General features: G+C 59.7%; 1 protein-coding gene across 2 annotated transcripts in view; it reads left to right on the top strand.

Annotated features, from left to right (window-relative positions):
* Positions 1–17,322, top strand: part of LOC111143536 (syndecan 3) — a 36,944-nt gene that overhangs the window by 14,988 nt on the left and 4,634 nt on the right. The window contains exons 1-4 of one of the 2 annotated variants that reach the window (XM_022497358.1): positions 10,101–10,112; positions 12,657–12,774; positions 14,440–15,053; positions 16,843–17,134. In XM_022497358.1, the coding sequence (XP_022353066.1) occupies positions 10,101–10,112; positions 12,657–12,774; positions 14,440–15,053; positions 16,843–17,134 (1,036 nt within the window). Of the gene's footprint in view, positions 1–10,100; positions 10,113–12,656; positions 12,775–14,439; positions 15,054–16,842; positions 17,135–17,322 lie in introns of those variants that run through there. The other variant, XM_022497360.1, reaches the window with a different exon arrangement.

The raw sequence follows: 17,322 nt of genomic DNA, 5'->3' as shown, positions 1-17,322 counted from the left end.
GGGGAAGCTTCACCTGGGTTGTGGTTGGGGAGATATGCAGATGGGAAAGTTGGTGAGCAGGGGGAAAGCTTACCTCCTCTTCCATCTGAGTGTTTGAGTCTGGGCTCTGCTGTGTGACCCTGGACAAGTTCCTTACCCTCTCTGAGCCTCAATCTCACGCTCATCCTTTTGTTATCCCTTCAAACAGCAGCTTTATTGAGATCTGACTCACATGCCATCCAGTGTACCATCTAAAGCATCTAGTTCAGGGGATGTTAGTACATTTACAGAGTTGTGCGGCCATCCCCAATTTTAACACATTTTTCTCACCCCCGAAAGCAAGCCCGTACCTTTTCAGCAGTCCCTGCCATCTCTCCCCAGTCCCCCAGCCCTAAGCCATCTCTTGTCCTTTCTGTCTCTGTGGACCTGCCTGGCACGGCCCGTGGGGGCGGCCTCTCACGCGGTGTGGTCTTCTGCGCACGACTTCTTTCGCTCCGTGTAACGTTTCCCAGCTTCATCCACGTGGCAGCGGGTGCGGGGACTTCGCTACTTTCTTTGTGGCTTAGAATTCCGTGGTGTGGACTTGGCCATCTTTCACTTACTGTCAGCGGACGGACGTCTGGCTCAGTTCCACTTTGTGCCCGTCATGAAGAAGGCGGCTATTTTTTTTTTTTTTTTAAACGTATGTGTTCGTGCATTTTCCCTTCCCTCGGGTGCGCACCCTGGGGGTAGGGTTCCTGGCTCACACGTGACTGTCCGTGTAACCTTCAGAGGAGCTGCTGGGCCCTTTGGCACCATGGCCACCACTTGAGGCTCCGACTGCCCCGTCTTCTCACCCACACCTGTTCTCTTGGGACTCAGGTTGCCTTCGTTTCTGCATCCTTCCCTCCTGCAAGTATTCATGGAGCATCTGCATTCGACAAGCTGAGAAGTAGCCGGGCTTTGGGGCAAGGACCCATTTGGATAATCTCATTTCATCCTCCCAACCCTTTGAGTTTGGTACTGTTATTATGCCCATTTTGTAGGGAGGAAACTGCCTCAGAGAGGTGGATGTACTCACCCAGGGCCGCACAGCTCCTGAGGGCCAGGACTGGGATCTGGACCCAAGCAGTCTCGCTTCAGAGCCCCTGCTCATCGCCAGGCCCTGTCTGTCTGCCAGGACTCCGAAGAGGGAGTGAGAGTCCCCTCCCTTCCCCGATCAAACCCCCAGTGTCTCACAAGTGTCATCTCGGGCTGGAGGCAAGTGTGGCCCTCAGGGGGCTCTGCCCACTCCTCCCCCAGTGTTTTGGTGTGGTTCCTTGCCCTGTGCCTCACTTCTCCATGGCGGCAGTGGTGCTGGTGGGCCCCTGCGGCTCCCTCCCCGAGTCGGGCTCATTCCACCCTTGCCATGGAGCAGCTCCGAAGTCAGTGGGGTAGCTCCGGGCTGGGGGTGGGGAGTCGCCTCTCTGTACATGTGAGCTCCTGCTGGGTTATAAATAACAGCGAATGGGATGGTGGGGTGACCACAGCCCGGTTCCTCAAGGAAGCTGGGCTTGGACATACACAGATGGGGACACTTGGGGGTGTGTGTGCGTTGTGGGTCCTCAGGGGGTATGCTGGCACGTGCCAGAGAAGCCTTGGGGGAGGGTGTCAGAGGCTTCGCAGGACAGCTGGAAGGGCTGGGTCTGCCCCGGGCTGATTCCAGGGTCTGTTTGGTTTCCTGGAGGAGGGCTGGGGGTCACTTGGCTTCAGAGGGCCCCCAAGATCAGGCTGAGGATTGCTCTGCCCCTTCAGCTGGCCTTCTTTCTGGTCCCGAGAGCGTGAGAACGAGACACAGTGCCCTGGGTTCTCTCTGTGCCCTCCCCAACCCCCTCCGCACTGCCAGGCCCCACTTCCCCCTGCCTGGCCACCCCCCAGCTCTATCCTGACTCTCCACCTGCGTTCTCTGTGACCTCTAGCAAGTCAACCGGCCTGTCTGTCCAAAGGAGGGTCGTCTCACCTGGCTCCTTGGAAGGAGCCTGGCGTTCAGCAGGTGCTCAGGAAATGCTCCTTCCCCCTAGCCCGGGCCTGCTTGTCAAGTGGCTGGAATTGTAGGCTCCCCTGGGATCCTGCTAATCTACAGATTTTTGCATATAATTTGCAGAGTTATTTTATGAAAAAAATAGGCTGGGCTCAGCCTCAGGTTCTCATTCCTCCTCTCAGCTGTGCTGGAGTCCTCCTGGTTGGGTTTTGGAAGGACCAGAGAGAAGCTTTGTCGGAGCCCCTGGTTTTATACACAGGGAGACTGAGGCCAGAGGCCAGGGCCTCCCGCAGGATCACACAGTGACTGGAGGCAGGAAGGGGGTGCCTTGGAGCTGTGGAGGGTGAGCCCATTCCCAGTGTTCACTGAACAAATATGGAGGCTGACTGTGTCCCAGAAATATTCTGGGTCCTGGGAACATAGGAGTGGCCTTGGTGGACCCAGTCACCGTCCCCACTGTTGCAGGGGGAGATAGATGTTAGATGAGAAAGTCAATAAGCAAATTTTGCGGGCCCTGGTGAGCTAGGAGACAACCCTGGTGTTGGCAGAGCAACTGGGTGTGGTGGGAGGTCATTTGGGTGGATTTGGTAGTCGGGGTCCCTCTCTGAGGAGCGAAGCTTTGAGTTGGGACACGTGTCACGTCGTAGCACCTAATAACCGCCCAGTCCCGGCTCGGCACATCACGGCGGGCGTCTCAGCGTGTGGGGAGTCATGATCCCCATTTCGTAGGAGGGCACACTGAGGCCCCGAGAAGCGCAGGACTGGACCGTCTGAGCCCACGCCGGGTTGTTCGGAGGCCTGTGGGCCCCAGGAGTGGGCAGGCCCTCAGCTTGATGGCTACCAGGGCCTCAGGCCTGAGGCAGCTGCTGGTGAGTCATGGGGTGGTGGGTGGGGCTGTGCACCTGAGCTGGGCCATCTGTCAGGGGAGGACGTGTCCTTCATTTCTGCTCCTTCCCGGACGTTCAGTCAATCTGTCCATCTGTTGGTGTCTGTAGAGGATACTGTGGGGGGTGGGGGTGTTCCCACTCCCAAGGAACTTCCTGGTGGGGCAGGCTAGCCAGGCCTGGGAGTAGGTGTGTGCCACGGTCTTGGGGGTGCAGCTAATCTCGGGTTCAAATCTGGCCCCACCGCTGTGTGACTTTGAGCCACTTGTTTGCCTCTCTGAACTCTGATGTACCCATCTGTGAGATGGGGGGGATGGTCCCTCACTGGGAGGATGTCTGTGAGGACTGAGGAAAGGTGCCTAGAGAGAGCCTGGCACATAGCGAGTGTTCCCTCCGTGCTAACGACTCTTGTCCAGGAGAAGGGATGGAATGGCTCCGGGCCTCCTCAGGAAAAACCCGCAATGAAATGTCACATCCCAGCTGGGATCGCTGCCTGCAGTCTTGGGGGGGGGTGCAGGAATTCCCCAAGGACAGGATCTCGGGTGTCAGTGAGGCCAGGGTTCGAGTCCCCTTCTAGTGGCGCAACAGCCCCGTTCTCATTGCGGATGGGGACAGTAGCATCTGCGTCTCAGGGAGGCCGAGTGGGTTCAGCGAGGTTTGGTAGAATAGGGGCCCATTCAAGTGGGAGCATGGTTGGTGGCCCAACTTCCCTGGTAAATGACAAGACGGTGGAGGTTGTCCCCAAAAGGGCCTTCCTAAGGTGGACCATCAGGTGGTTGGTGTCGGCAGGCCTCGCCAAGAAGGCATATTTTGAGCTGACTGAGCTCATGAGGACTCACTTGTCCTGCTGATTGTGGGACCCTAAGTGCCCAGATTAGTGCCTGCCACACAGTGGGAGCTTCCTGAATCCTGCTTCTCGATCGAGTAGGTGCTGACCAAGGTGGAGGTGGGCAAGAGGGCTCCCCTCAGAGGCAGGGACAGCATGGGGCAGGCCTGAGAGTGCCCTACCGTCCCCAGCACTGAGAGGGGTTAACTGTGGGGGAGCAGGAGGGGAGGGTGGGCCGCTGGGGGAGCAGGCCGCTGAGTCTAGAAATGGGGCCTCAGTGGGTGGTCCTGCTCTGAGGCACCAGCTTGGGGACAGGAATAAATGAGCAGTGTGAGGCAGGATGGCCAAGAGGGTGATGCTCAAAGGCAGGTGGCTGGGGTTGACAGGGTGGTGACGGGCGCGTCCCAGCCCTGGGCTGAGGAGGGGTCTCGGCGGAGGCCACGTGGTGGGCAGCTGTTCCGTGCTCCCCCCAACGGGGACTGGCAGGAGTGACAGGGGCAGGAACTGGGCTGATGGGAGAAGGCGGCGGGTGGGTGAGGTGTCTGGCCGGGCAGGCCACCAGACCTTTCCGTGCCTGGGGAGGAAGCTGGGCCCTGCCAAGCCGTCCCGTTTGTGGCGAGGCGGGCTGTGCAGGGCCTGCCAGCTCCCCTCAGGCTCTTGGGTGGTTCCAGTCTGTTCTGCGTGTCCCTCTGTCTGCCTGTGAGCTTCCTCCAGGACGAGATTTCCAGTGGGCTCTCTGCAGAATGAAGGGGCCCAGGAGTTTCACAGAGTGGAGAATGTCAGGAATGGGGGTCCAGAAAGAACGTGCTACTTCTAATCCTAAAAGTGCTCTGGGGGGCGCTTGGGCGGCTCAGTCAGTGGAGCATCCGGCTCTTGGTTTTGGCTCAGGGTCATGGGATGGAGGCCTGCGTGGGGCTCTGTGCTCGGTGGGGGGTCTGCTTGAGAGTCTCTCCCTCTGCCCCCAGCCCCCCAATAAATGCATCTTAAGAAAAAGTACTCTGAGCTTATCATAGAAAACTTGGAAAACATAGGCAGGTCCTGAGAAAAAAATGAAAAACTGTCATCCCGCCACCCAGAGAAGTCTCTGGAAAGGTTTAGTAGGATTCGGTGTGAAGAAGTTCGCTTTGGTGGGGAGTTCCTTGAAGCAGAGTCATATTCCGTATTTCTTTTTTGTAACCTATTTTCTAAACTTGATGATGGTAATGGCATGATAGCCAGCGTTTACTGAGCAGTTGGTTAATGGGCGGGGTGGGGGGGTGTCTCCGAGAGGTGGGGATTTTCTTTGTTTACCAAGGAAACAGTCTGAGAGAGCTAAGGACCTGCCCCAGGTCACCCAGGTCTGAGAGACGGACCCGTGCGTTGGATCCTCTCAGCAGTGCGGGCTCGGGGCCTCCCGAGGGCAGCACGAGCCTCTTCCCGGGTCAGAGATAGTCTTTGAATCAAGTAGAAAATGAAAGCCTTCGTTACCCAGTCCTGCCTTTTAATGAGTGGATAGAAGAGAGCGTAGGTTTGTGGAAACACCATTATTGACAGCTGTGTAATACTCCATGCCGTGGTTTTGCCTCAACTTACCAAAATAGTCGTCTGTTGTTCAGAATCGGGCTATTTCCACTTTTTTTTTTTTTTAAAAAAAAAACATTGCCTTGGATCTCTTTGACCCCAGGAACAGACGCCTGGCTGCCCAGTGTCAGAATCAGAAAGGCCCTTAGAGCACCAGGCTCCACTGTTGGTCTTGCAAAGGAGGCAGGAGGAGAAGGGAGAAGGGGGCTCCTTCAGTTCGTGGAAGCCGGCTGGTCTCCAGGCTGTGGGTGCGAGTGGGGACCGGCTTGCTCCCCGTGGAGCCCAGGGTGGGTGTGGACGGGGGTAGTGCTGCCCCGGGGCAAGAGGGGTCCCGGGAGGTGGCGGGAGCAGGGGGTGGGTAGTGGACCAGGCGAGGAACTGATTGTGGAGTTTGGATGTGGGGCGGGGATGCTCAGCACTTGGCTGAGCCGGGATGGGCCTACAGGGGTGTTTCCTACCCTCTGAGTTGCCCTTGTGGGAGACTGGAGCTGGGTGTCTGGAAGAAGGGAAGGTGTGTCTGTGACAGTGTGTGCCTCTGGGTCTTGCTGTCAGGTTCAGCGTGGGCCTTCTCTGCCCCTCCTCACTGCTCCTGTCCAGAACTGAGGCCCTGTGCCCCGTTCCTCAGCAGATGCCGCGTTCGTGCCCCTCACCCTTCCAGCAGCCAGTGAATGTGGTGGGTGCTGGGTTCCCAGCCAGGGCAGCTGTGAACGGGTGGGGGCTGGGGACCGAGGCGTCCCCCCTTCCCTGTCCTGGCTCTCCATTGTGTTGCCCCCTTGGCTGTCCCGCTGCCCAGAGCCTGGCCCGGCCCACATTCCTGCAGTGACACTCTGGGTCTCCGGGTTGGAGCTGGTGAGCGTGAGGGGCACCGAGTTCTCACAGGACTCAGGGCCTTTTGGGGACAGGGACTGGTGGGGATGGAGCCTGTGGGGATCCAGAGGGTGCTGCTGAGACCACCCTGCTTCCCTGAGCTAATAATTACTGTCCCTGTGTGTCTCTGGACAAATCCCTTCACTTCCCTGAGTGCCTCCTGGCAGGCTCATTCCCCGCCACCCACCTTTCTAGTCCTAGGATGATGCAAGTCTCCCCCTCTGAGCCTCAGTTTTCACATCTGTAGGAAGGAAGAGTGGAACCCAGTGAGCACTCAGGCCTGGTTTAGCCTGGACGTAAGGACTGAGGAGGGGAACGTGCCTGGATAAGACTGACAAATGAGTATGGTATGCCACCTCTGTAATTAGTGTCCCTGTTTAACCAAAGAGAGGCTCAGAGAGGTTAAGTAACTTGCCCAGAGTCACCCAGCAAGTAAGCCGAGCTGAACTTGAACCCAAGAGTGTGTGAATCTAGAGCTGGGCTCCCAACCGCCACTCCCGTTGCCCCCAGTCACCAAGAGAGTGGCTCCTGAGTCTGGCTCACACAGGGAAGGAAGCTTGGTTAGAATTAATTATTCCTGGTTTTATTCTTAGCTTATGCAGCATGATTAGCAGTGCACAGGGGTGCTGGGCTCCGGGCCCCCTGCCAGCTGACCTAATTTGTGCGTCTGTGTCTGTAACACGCCCTTTCTCCCAGCTCATCCAACGTCTCTTTTTCTGTCTGCACTCTCCCCTGCTGTGTGGCCTTGGCAATGCCTCTTAACCTCTCTGGGCATTGGCAGCGTCGTCTATGGCATGGGTGTAATCATCCAGATTCTGTCTTCCATGGTGAGGATGATAAGGGACAAAGGAGACAAAATCTTCAGAAAGGATAATAGAAAGATTAGCACAGAATTAACGATAATTGTGCTGTGTTGATTTATTCAGCTCTGCACGATGGGTCCTGTGCTCAGCCCGTTACCTGGATGATCCTATTTGATGCTCACAGCAACTGTAGGAAAGCTACACACTATTATCAGCGCCCCCATTTTACAGATGAGAAAGCTGAGGTGAGAGGTTCAGAGGCTTGCCTGTTGTCCCCCGAGTAGGAAGGGAGGAGCTGATCCATTCTGGCTTAACCTCTGTGCTGTCCTGTTTCTCAGAGAAGGCTCGTGACGGGTGAGGGCAGGTGATAGGTGCTGGGCAGAAGCAACCCCAGACTTCTCTGGTCCGGGATGAGGGGGTGACCTGGGGTGGAGGGGTGCAGAGGGAGGCTCCCCGGCTTTCTCCCTGAATGCGTGCCCTGCGCCCTGCCCTCAGAGTGAGCGGCTGCAGACTGCAGATGTGAGCAGACATCCCAGAAGTCCAGCTGATTTGGGTCCCTCACCCCGCCTGGCTGCTCTAAGACTCTGGAGGGGGTTGGGTGGGGGTGAGTCGTGGACGGGGAGGCCCTCTGATCGTGGTGGGAGTGTGTGGTGCCTCTTTGGGGTGAAGCTGTGGGCCAAGGTCGGTGGTGGTGGGGGGGGCGAGGAAGAATGGCAGGGGTGTGGCAGCTCTGGGAAAGGGGGTCGTGTCTCACCCCAGTGTTGTGTGTACTTGTTTGTACCCACGAGGAAAGCACGCGTGGCACACGTGTATGTGTGTGGAGGAGACTGAGGGGTGCAGGTATCAGGGGCCTGCTGATAAGGCATCGGCAGCAAGATATACGAGGGTGCAGTGGGTCCTCTTCGGGGCATGTGGCTGGGGCGGCTCGGGGAGCACACGGTGTGTTTGCTGTGCATTGGGGCGTGTGGACAGTGCCCAGACACGGGTGTGTGTGAACAGCTGGGTGGGGGTGTGAGTTCCAAACTGTGACCACACAGGGAGGAACTGGGGCTGGGGGCGCAGGCGGAGGCCGGGCAGTGGGTTGGGGAGTCCAGACCTTCCTCCGCTGCTGCTCCCGGAGCCTCAGGGTGGGAAGCAGAAGAGTCATGGTTTCTGCGCCGGCCTTCTGCACGGCCTGTTGGTGGGGTGGGTGGGCCACACGTGAGCGAGAGCAGAGCTTGGTTACAGCCCGTGAGGTCTGCGTGCCTGCCGTGGGGAACGTGTGCAGGGACGTGTGATTCAGGGAACAGACTTGGACATGGGGATGGCTTGGCGTCCCCGCGGAGGTGGGGAGCCGCTCTGTGGTTCGATGTTGCTGGAGCTCGTGTGGGCCGGGTTGTCAGTGAGTGGAGGGGGTCGGTGAACGTGGTTCATGATCGTGTGTGTGCTGGCCCCATGTGTGCAGCTGCGTGTGTCTGTGGGGCACAGCAGAGGAGGCAGTCTGGACTGCTTGCTGGCTGCAGGGGGGAGCTGTTAGGCCTGTGGATGTGGGGTGCAGTGAGGGGCAGGGTCAGGCCATGGGTTCCTGGGGCCTTGGGGGTCCTGGGGCCTTCGGAGTCAGTGCTCCTTTAAGGGAAAGGCTTGGATAATTATGCTAATTATGCATGGAATTGTGCAAATGGAGAGGTCGTTTAGGGGCCGAAGGCTGTTGTCCCCATCCTCCTCTGGCACTCTGTGACTTCTGAGGCTTTCCCTGCTGCCTCCCAGGCTCAGTGCCCTGCCGCCATCTCTCCTCCCCTCTCTCCTCTCATTCCTCCTGATCCTGCAGGAGCTGCAGCCACCTGCACCCCTGCAGCGTTCCTGGGGGGTCCCCATTGAGCCCCTGCACCCCAGCTGGCCCAGGGAGGGGTCAGACTGGCACTCAGCTGGCTTTGGGGGGAGGGCTGGGCAAGATGGCATCCTGGACCCCACCCCTCACCCCCACAGGTGTCCCCCTGTGTTAAGCTTTCAGGGGTGACTGGGCTTTTGGCCGTCCCTCCTTCCATCTCATCTGGGGGCCGCTTATTATTCAGAAAGGGTGTTCTCTTGGATGCAGGTTTGGAAAATCACTGAGGTGGCCCCTTCCCCAGCTTTGCCTGATGAGCGTGAGGCTAAATTAAGATGTGAGAGAGTTCTTTCCCTCTGCCTCCCACTCTCGCCTTCTCTGCTTTCTCTCCCTCACCGAGTCCTCCCTGCGCTGCTCCCACCCCGTCTCCCCCCTCCACGCGCCCCTCTGACCCCTGGCTTCCCTCTGTCCTGCATCTCCGCGCCCCCGCCCCCCACTCGCGCCCTGCATCCTCTCTGTTCTTCCATGATCTTTCCTCTCCTGCCCCCACCACATCTCTGTGGGGAGCTGGAGCTCCTGGTCCTTAGCATGGAGGAGCTGGTCGCCATGGTAACGGTTGTCATGTGGATGGCTACTGAGCTAGGGATGAATAGTATCTAGGTGAGAGGTACCTGAGTGGAGGCTGGTGGCTTCACAGGAGGCTCCATGCTTGTCTCTGAGCTTCAGAGCAGCACCGTGTGCGCCCACCAGTGCCTGCCCCCCGCCCCCATCCCAGGCCTGCACCTGTTTGTACCCAAAGGCACGCCAACACGAGATGCCTCTCCGTGGCTGCCTCTGGGTGCGTGTGTATCAGGGCGTGTCTCTGTGCATTTTCTGTCTCTGGGTGTGTCATTTCAAGAGTCTGTGGCTCTGGGGGGCGTCTTTGGATTTGTGCAGGCCCTTCCAGGAGTTGATTATCACGGGCTGTTGTGAGGCATTGGTCACCGAGGAATCATGTGGACTCCCTATTTTGGCCCCCACATTTCCTCCAGTGTGGGGGTCCCCAGCGACCTCAGACCTCTTAGAACTCCTCCTCCAAGCTAGAGGTCTCTCAGCTACTCCCTGGCCTTTCTGGAAGGAGGGAAAGACCGGGAAGGTGGCTCCATCCACAACTGGGAGTCTAGATCGCCGGTCCCTGCTCAGTCCCCATCCTGCTGTGTGGCCCTGAGCAGGAATCGCACACCTCTGGCTCCTGGCTGCTTGCCTAAGAATTGTGCAGAACGTCTCCAAGGGACTCCATCATGGCTGGTCCGGCGTGAAGAGGCTGGCAGTGCAGGGAGCCTTCCATCTCCCTCCTCTGGGGTCTTGGGATTCGCTCTTCCGGGCAGTGGGGGCAGAGATGGGGGCTGGGGCAAGTTGGGTGAGAGCCTCTCTGAGCTCCTGGAATGTCTAAAACCAAGAAAGACCCAGCAATTAGTCACAGGAGCAATTACACTAATTGTTCCACTCCATGACTCACTGGTAGCAAGTAAATACTGATTAATTCATTACTTGGCGTGTGTGTGTGTGTGTGTGTGTGTGTGTGTGTGTGTGTGTGTGTGGTAACAGGGGTGGGGTGGAGGGATGGGGGGATCTCCTGGCTCGCTGCCCTGGCCTCCTGCCCTGGCGGTCCTGGGTCGGGCTGTGGAGCAGGTGGTCGGGGCTGAGGCAGGAAGCCAGGTTTGGGGTCCTCACCCTAGCTGCATGCGATCCCCAGATGGGGGCCCGTCAGGTGGGTGGGGTTGTGAGAGGCCGAGCTCCGCATGCAGCGCTGACCCGGTCCCCCTCCGGCTCGCACCCCTCTCGTGGCTCCCCGCATCGGGCAGATGGTGTGGCTGCCTGGACTCTTCCTCAGATCACACTCGCAGTCATCTGACCTGCGGTCAGGATGAAAAGTAAAACCTATTTCCAAGAGGAAGCTGTCCGTGGGTCCGCCAGAGCCTCCCATGATGGGGCTTTCCTGCCGCAGCTCCAGCCCCTCCTCCTCCACCCCTGCCCCAGGCATTAGTCCTGTCTTCCAGCCCACTGTCCCTTAACAGACACTTCCTGAATACCTACTGTGTGCTGGGCAAGGTCCTGCCGCTGTCCGTTGGTGGGGTGGGGCAGCCACCGAGTGAGGGCACAGGCAAGCAGTAGTGCTAAGTGTGAATTCAGAAGCCCAGGAGACTCTGAAAGATCAGACTGGGGGGCTTCTCAGCAGAAGTGATAAGGGTGTAGAGGTTTGCTGGCCAGACGCCGGAGGGTGAGGGGCTAGGGAGGAAACGTGTTCTGGGTGGAGGGAACAGCATGAATGACAAGAGAGATCAGGCGCATTCCAAGAACCCTAAGCTGCCACGGGCTGGAATCCAGCAAGGGGAGGGCTGCAGAGGGACCCTGGATGAGGCTGGAGGGCAGGCAGGGCCAGTCCTGGGAGCCCAGGCTGTACCTCCTCACCTCGGAGCCTGTGCTCACTCCCTTCCTTCTGCTGGAGACGCCTTCTCTCTGTTCAGTTGCTGCGGTTGGAGGTGCCGATCCTCCAGATCTGGGCCCCAGGCGTCCGTCTCCCTTCGCTTGGGAGATCTCCCTGGGGGTAGGGACTGGCTGGGCCCAGCCTGGAATCGGGGTCAAAGGTGTGGCAGAGGGTGGGGCCTGCCCCTGGGGGTGCGGGGGTGCGGGGCGCCCTCCTGCCTTGCTTGCCCCTGTGCTGGCTCCCACACTGTGCAGTGTTGCAGTGGGGAGGGACGGCCCCAGCTCCGGGCCTCCCAGGTTCTGACACCAGGAGGAGTCTTAGGCCAGGTGAGCTGGACCCTTCGAGAAATCCCTCTTACCCCTTCTGACCCTATGGAAGTGGAAGTGGCCTTCGGGCCCTGAGCTAACACAGGCATTGAGATCCTTTGTGGGAAGGTGGGCCAACTTCTTGGGCCAACTTTTGGGGAAGGGCCAGGGCCAGGGCTAGAGCCGGCACTCCCTTCTCTCCCCACCCCTGCCTCGGCCACTCTTACCCAAGGTACTTCCCTCCCAAAGCCCCAAATCTCCCCAAACCCCATGTCTGTATGAGAGACTAATTGCACTGCTTTTGGGATTGTGGGGTCTCAAACTTCGGGTCCCCAGCAGGGTCTGAACCTCACTGTGTCATGTGCTATCTGGTGACTGGGGGCGGCCGTGTGGGCCTCAGCTCCCTCGTCTGTGGAATGGCGGCCCGTCTCTGTTCTTGAGGACTGGGTGGGCTGTCTGTGACAGGCATTTTGAGGGTGGCTCTGATGACAGCGGCCACACTGAGAGTCATGCTACTCTGTGCAACAGGTGCTCAACACTGCACCCGCGTTAGCCCGCTGCTTGCTTACACCCACGTTAGCTCACTCTGCGTGCTCACACCCACGTTAGCGCACTCTGCGTGCTCACACCCACGTTAGCGCACTCTGCGTGCTCACACCCACGTTAGCTCACTCTGCGTGCTCACACCCACGTTAGCTCACTCTGCGTGCTCACACCCACGTTAGCTCACTCTGCGTGCTCACAGCATCCCAAGAATGTGGGCACTGTTTGTTTATGTGTAATGAGTAAACTGAGGCAGGGAGAGACCAAATAACTCTCCCCAGGTTACACATGTGGTGAGTGCTGGAGCCGGACTCACAGCCAGCCTTCTGGCTCTCAGCCCAGCTCTGCCACCCCTGCAGTTCTGATCAGGGCGTGGGGGAGTGGCCCGGTCCCCAGTGGTGGCCAACTGGCAGGAAGATGGGGCTGCTACCCTGGCCCCCCGGGGCAGGGGTGGGAAGTGATAATCAGGCCCTCCTGGCTCTGTTTGCCCATGGGGTGGCCACGCCCAATGCTGTCCCTCATTGTCACTTGGCCCCTGAGCGTGTCTGTTGTCCTTCTGGGCCCACCCAGGCTGCTGGCCTCAGGTGCTGAGCTCTCTGCCTGTCCCTGCCCTCCCCAGGCTCAGCGCTGGCGCAGCGAGAACTTCGAGAGGCCCGTGGACCTCGAGGGCTCTGGGGATGACGACTCCTTCCCCGACGATGAGCTGGATGACCTCTACTCAGGGTCGGGCTCGGGTTGTAAGTACCACCCCCACCCCTTCCCCATGTGTGGGCAAGGCCTTCCGCTTCCATGTGGGGTGGGGGGAAGGGGAGGTCAGGCAGGGGAAGCTCCTGGACCCCAGGCCCCGGAAGGGCAGAACATCCTCCTGGGGCTGGAACCAGGGCCTCGAGACCTCAGAGCTCAGGACTGCCCACTCCCCACTGTTCTTCTTGCGTTCTGCAAGCCCTGCTTGTGACTCTGCAGACTTCCCGCCCCTGTCTGGGGTCATGATGCTCCTCAGTGACCCAGGGAACAGTACTGTCCTGACCTCTTGCAGGGATGTAGTAGCCGCATCTGGGTTGCAGGGGCCTATCCTCAGTGAGATCACTGGGCTGACTCAGCTTGGGTCAGGTGCCTCTCCCATCTAATCACCGGGGGCCCAGGGCAGTTTCAGGGTGCGACGGAAAGGGGCAGAGGCCTCCACTGTGCCTCGGACAGTCCGGTTCTGTGGCTGGCCCTGGGGAAGGCCAGCAGAGTGGTGCGAAGTGAGGGAGGACCCTGAGTTTGAATCCCGGCTTTGCCACCCAACAGCCGTACCTCCTGCAGACTCTCCCCCTCTCTGGGGCCCTGTATTCTCACCTGGGAATGATGAGACTAAATACGCCTTCTTCTCAGAGCCTCTGGAAGGCTTCAGCATAAGATGTCAGGGCCCGGAACAGAGAAGGAGCTCGGGAGACGGTGGTGAAAAGGGCTGTGTGCTTGGGTGCCCGGCTGGCTCGGTTGGTGATACCTGTGCCTCTTGATCTGGGGTTGTGAGTTTGAGCCTCACACTGGGTATAGAGATTATTTAAAAAAAAAAAAAAAAAAGGAGTCTGCGCTGAGATTGGGCCCAGGGAGGGGACAGGACTGTCTGCTGGGATGTAGGAGGTCTGCACGCCGTGGCCCCGGGCTCCCGTGGTCCCCTGCCTCAGGTCTCCATGCTTTTGTTGACTCCACGTAAGCTTCTTGCGAGTTAATCTTGGTAAAATGCACCTCTGCTGGGTCATGTCTCTCCTGAATCTCTCCGGCCACTCTCTACCCCTTCTGTCTCTGGTCAGGCATCCCTTCTTTCTGTCCGTTTCTCCTCATTTCCTCCCAGGCTCCTTCATGTGTCCTGGCTCAGAGACAGCCAGGTTGCCCTGGGATTCCCCTGTAGGAAGGGCTCCTTCTCCTCCTTGCTGTCTCCCTGTGGCCTGAGCCTCTGGGGAAGCCATGGCTGTGCCCACCCCACCATGCTCATGGTAGGGGTACCCAGGTCTGGCTTTTCCCAGAATGCCACTCCCTGCTGGCCCCCAGTCTTTACCAAGGGCTAAACACCCTGTAGGGGTTTAGTTGCCACTGGTCTGGGTTCAGCCTGCCAGAAGGTCCAGGCTGGGTGGTTTGGGAATAATCAGAAAAGGCTTCCTGGAAGAGGTGCCCCCCCCAGAAGAAATTTTGGCCAGGCAGAGAGGACTTAGGGAATAGCCAGCCACCAGCCAACTGGTAACCTTTGGCCAGGCTGTGCCTTCCCTCTTTCCCTCATCTTGTCCCGGGAAAATTATGCAAAGTGAGGGTTGGGAGCCCTCCCCACCCCACCAATCTTGATGGCCATTGCTTACCTGGGACCCTCAAACCCCTCGTGAGCACCCAGCTCCCTAGCTCTCTCCTCTCCCCTGCCCCCTCAGACTTTGAGCAGGAGTCGGGCATTGAGACAGCCATGCGGTTCAGCCCAGACGTGGCCATGGCGGTGTCGACCACGCCCGCAGTGCTGCCCACCGTGGACATCCAGCCTGTGGGCACCCCGTTAGAAGAGCTCCCCTCTGGGCACCCCACCCCAGAGCCAGCCACCAGCCCCCCCGTGGTGACAGAGGTCCCAGAAGAACCCAGCCAGAGAGCCACGACCATCTCCACTCCCACGGCTACCACAACTGCTACGACTGGGGGGGCCCTAACTGTGGCCACGGTGCCTGCCACAGTGGCCACTGCCGCCCCCAGCCTCCCTGCGGCCCCCCCTTCCACGGCCACCACCTCTGTCATAAGGACCACCGGTGTGCGGAGGCTTCTGCCTCTTCCATTGACCACGGCAGCCACGGCCCGGGCCACCACTCCAGCAGCACCCGCACCTCCCACCACAGTGGCCGTCTTGGACACAGAGGCCCCGACACCTAGGATGGTCAGCACAGCTACCTCCAGGCCAAGGGCCCTTCCCAGGCCAGCTACCACCCAGGAGCCTGACATCCCCGAGAAGATCACCTTGCCCCTGGGGACTACTGCCCCTGGACCCACGGAGGTGGCTCAGGTGAGCAGGGGGGGAGAGGAGGGAGGGTCAGGGCCTGGGGGGAGGGGAGGGAGGATGCAGCTGGGCAGGGTAAAGACTGAAGGGGTGGGGGGAGGATTTGGGGATGGAGAGGGTGAGAGAGGCATGAGGCCAGAGGGCTGAGGCTGAGAGTGAGTCCCGGGATGGGGACAGAGGTCAAGGGGCCCAGGATGGAAAGGAGACCAGGATACTGGGACCAGATATGGATGGGGAAAGGAGTGGGTGAAGTGTGGCGGCGGCGGGGAGGGCCAGGGGCCTGCGGGTTCTGGTGAAGAGCGCGGACTCAGGAGGCAGGCACTGCGGCGTGCGGTTGTCCCACTGCCCTTGGGAGCCCCATGACCTCAGGAAGTCACCAGTCCTCTCTGTACATCTGTTCCCTGTTCCCTCGTCTGCCAGGAGGAGGAAACAGTAGGATGCGAACTGTAGCGCGGTGGGAATTGTCCAGTGCTTGGAACAGTGCCTGGCAGTAGTAAACCCACCAGCAGTTTCCCTACTGTCGTTGTCACCACCGTCGCCGTCGTTGTTAGTCTGAGGGTAACTGAGAGGGAGACTGCGGGAGAGGAGAACCTGTAGTCCACGCGTGCAGCCTGTTGCCCGGGGGCCCCCTGCCAGCCCTCAGCCCGCACCCGCACCTGTCCCTTGGGGTGGTGCTGCCTCTTCCTCCCGTGACAGAGGCGGCTTAGTGGGTCACTGCCAGGTCGGGATCTGAGACCTGCAGTAGGCTGCAGAGGCTGGGGCGCGCACGTGTGTCGGTGGGGAACAGTTAGGGGTGGGGGATGGAGGGTTCAGGGGAAGAGGGTGAAGATGTCAGGGAGGTGGGGATGCATGGGATCAAGGAAATGGGAGAAGTAGCCGGGTCCCTGCTGGGCACGTGGGGCGGGGTGGGGCGGGGCAGGGGCGGGGGGTGGGGGTGGGGGAGGGGAGGTAGCAGCTCCAACCCAGGTACGGAAGCCCTTTGTCAAGTGGAAGAGGGCCTTCGGGGGGCTGAGCTGCTGGCAGGTCCAGGCCAGCCCCAGCTGGATGCGAGCCTTGCCCTCAGCACCCCTCAACTCCCAGGGCAGCCTGGTGTCCCGTGGTTTCAGCCAGGCGGGAAGGGTAGAGAAAGCAGACGCCAGGCCCAGCTCTCCTCACTTACCTGGGGGACATCTGAGCCCTGGTCCTGCTTCCACATAGTGGGAGCCCCTGGATTAGTCTCCCGGACACACCTCCAGGGGGGGCATGGTGCCCTGCAGGGGTGCTCTTGGACTGACCCCTCACCCCCAGGCCGAGGTACTCCCTCTGCCCCGGGTACGCAGGCAGTGGCCCAGGCCGCTTTGAGCAGCCCTCAGACAGCAGTCTGACGCAGGCTCCCAAGGATGGTCACTATGGTGGCGAGAGGGAGATGGGACAGAGGGCTGGGGACAGGATGTGGCTTGGGGAGAGAGGCAGGGTAGTGTGGTGGTCACAGACACAGCCAATGGAGCTGGAGAGAGCGGGATTTTTGTTCTGTTTCCACCGTTTCCTAGCTGTGTGTCCTTGGCAAGTCACTTTGCTTCTCTGAGCCTTTTTTCAGGCTTTTATTAGGGGCAATAATATCTCCTTTGGGGGATGTCGTGAGGGCCAAATGCCTATAACGTGTTTTAGCACCGTGCCTGGCACTTGGCGAGTGCTTCGTAAGTGTCAGGCCCACTGGGGATGGGGGGGTCGTGTGTGTGGGGGAGGAGGGTGGGCTGCCCCAGGGCAAGAGGTGCGGGGAGGCCCGGCTCCCGGGCTCATGCCACGCTCCCCACAGACCCCAACTCCGGAGTCCGTCCTGACCACGATCCGGGATGAGCCTGAGGTGCCTGTGAGTGGGGGGCCCAGCGGGGACTTTGAGCTGCCAGAGGAGGAGACCACACAGCCAGACACAGCCAATGAGGTGGTGGCCATGGGTGGGGCCACCGCCAAGCCATCAGCTCCACCTGGGGCGCTGCCCAAGGGTGCACGCCCAGGCCCCAGCCTCCTGGACAACGCCATCGACTCAGGCAGCTCGGCGGCTCAGCTGCCCCAGAGAAGCATCCTGGAGCGGAAGGAGGTGCTCGTAGGTGAGGCTTGGGGCCCTGGAAGAGCCCAGAGTGAGGCAGCTGGTCCAGCCTCAGTTTGACCTCTAGGAACCTGAGAAGAGGTCTGGGTGTGGGTTTCTAGGAGCCCCGTTTCCTAGGGAGGGAAAGGTGAGGATTTAGCCCCCAGACCCACCCTCTAGGTTGTCCTTTGACCTTCCCCTGTCCCAGGG

This window comes from Enhydra lutris, unplaced genomic scaffold, assembly GCF_002288905.1.
Source record: "Enhydra lutris kenyoni isolate GAN:26980312 unplaced genomic scaffold, ASM228890v2 scaffoldscaffold9, whole genome shotgun sequence".
NCBI lineage: Eukaryota > Metazoa > Chordata > Mammalia > Carnivora > Mustelidae > Enhydra > Enhydra lutris.
Note: the sequence above shows the minus strand (reverse complement) of the source record. Positions and strands in the feature narration are given on the sequence as shown.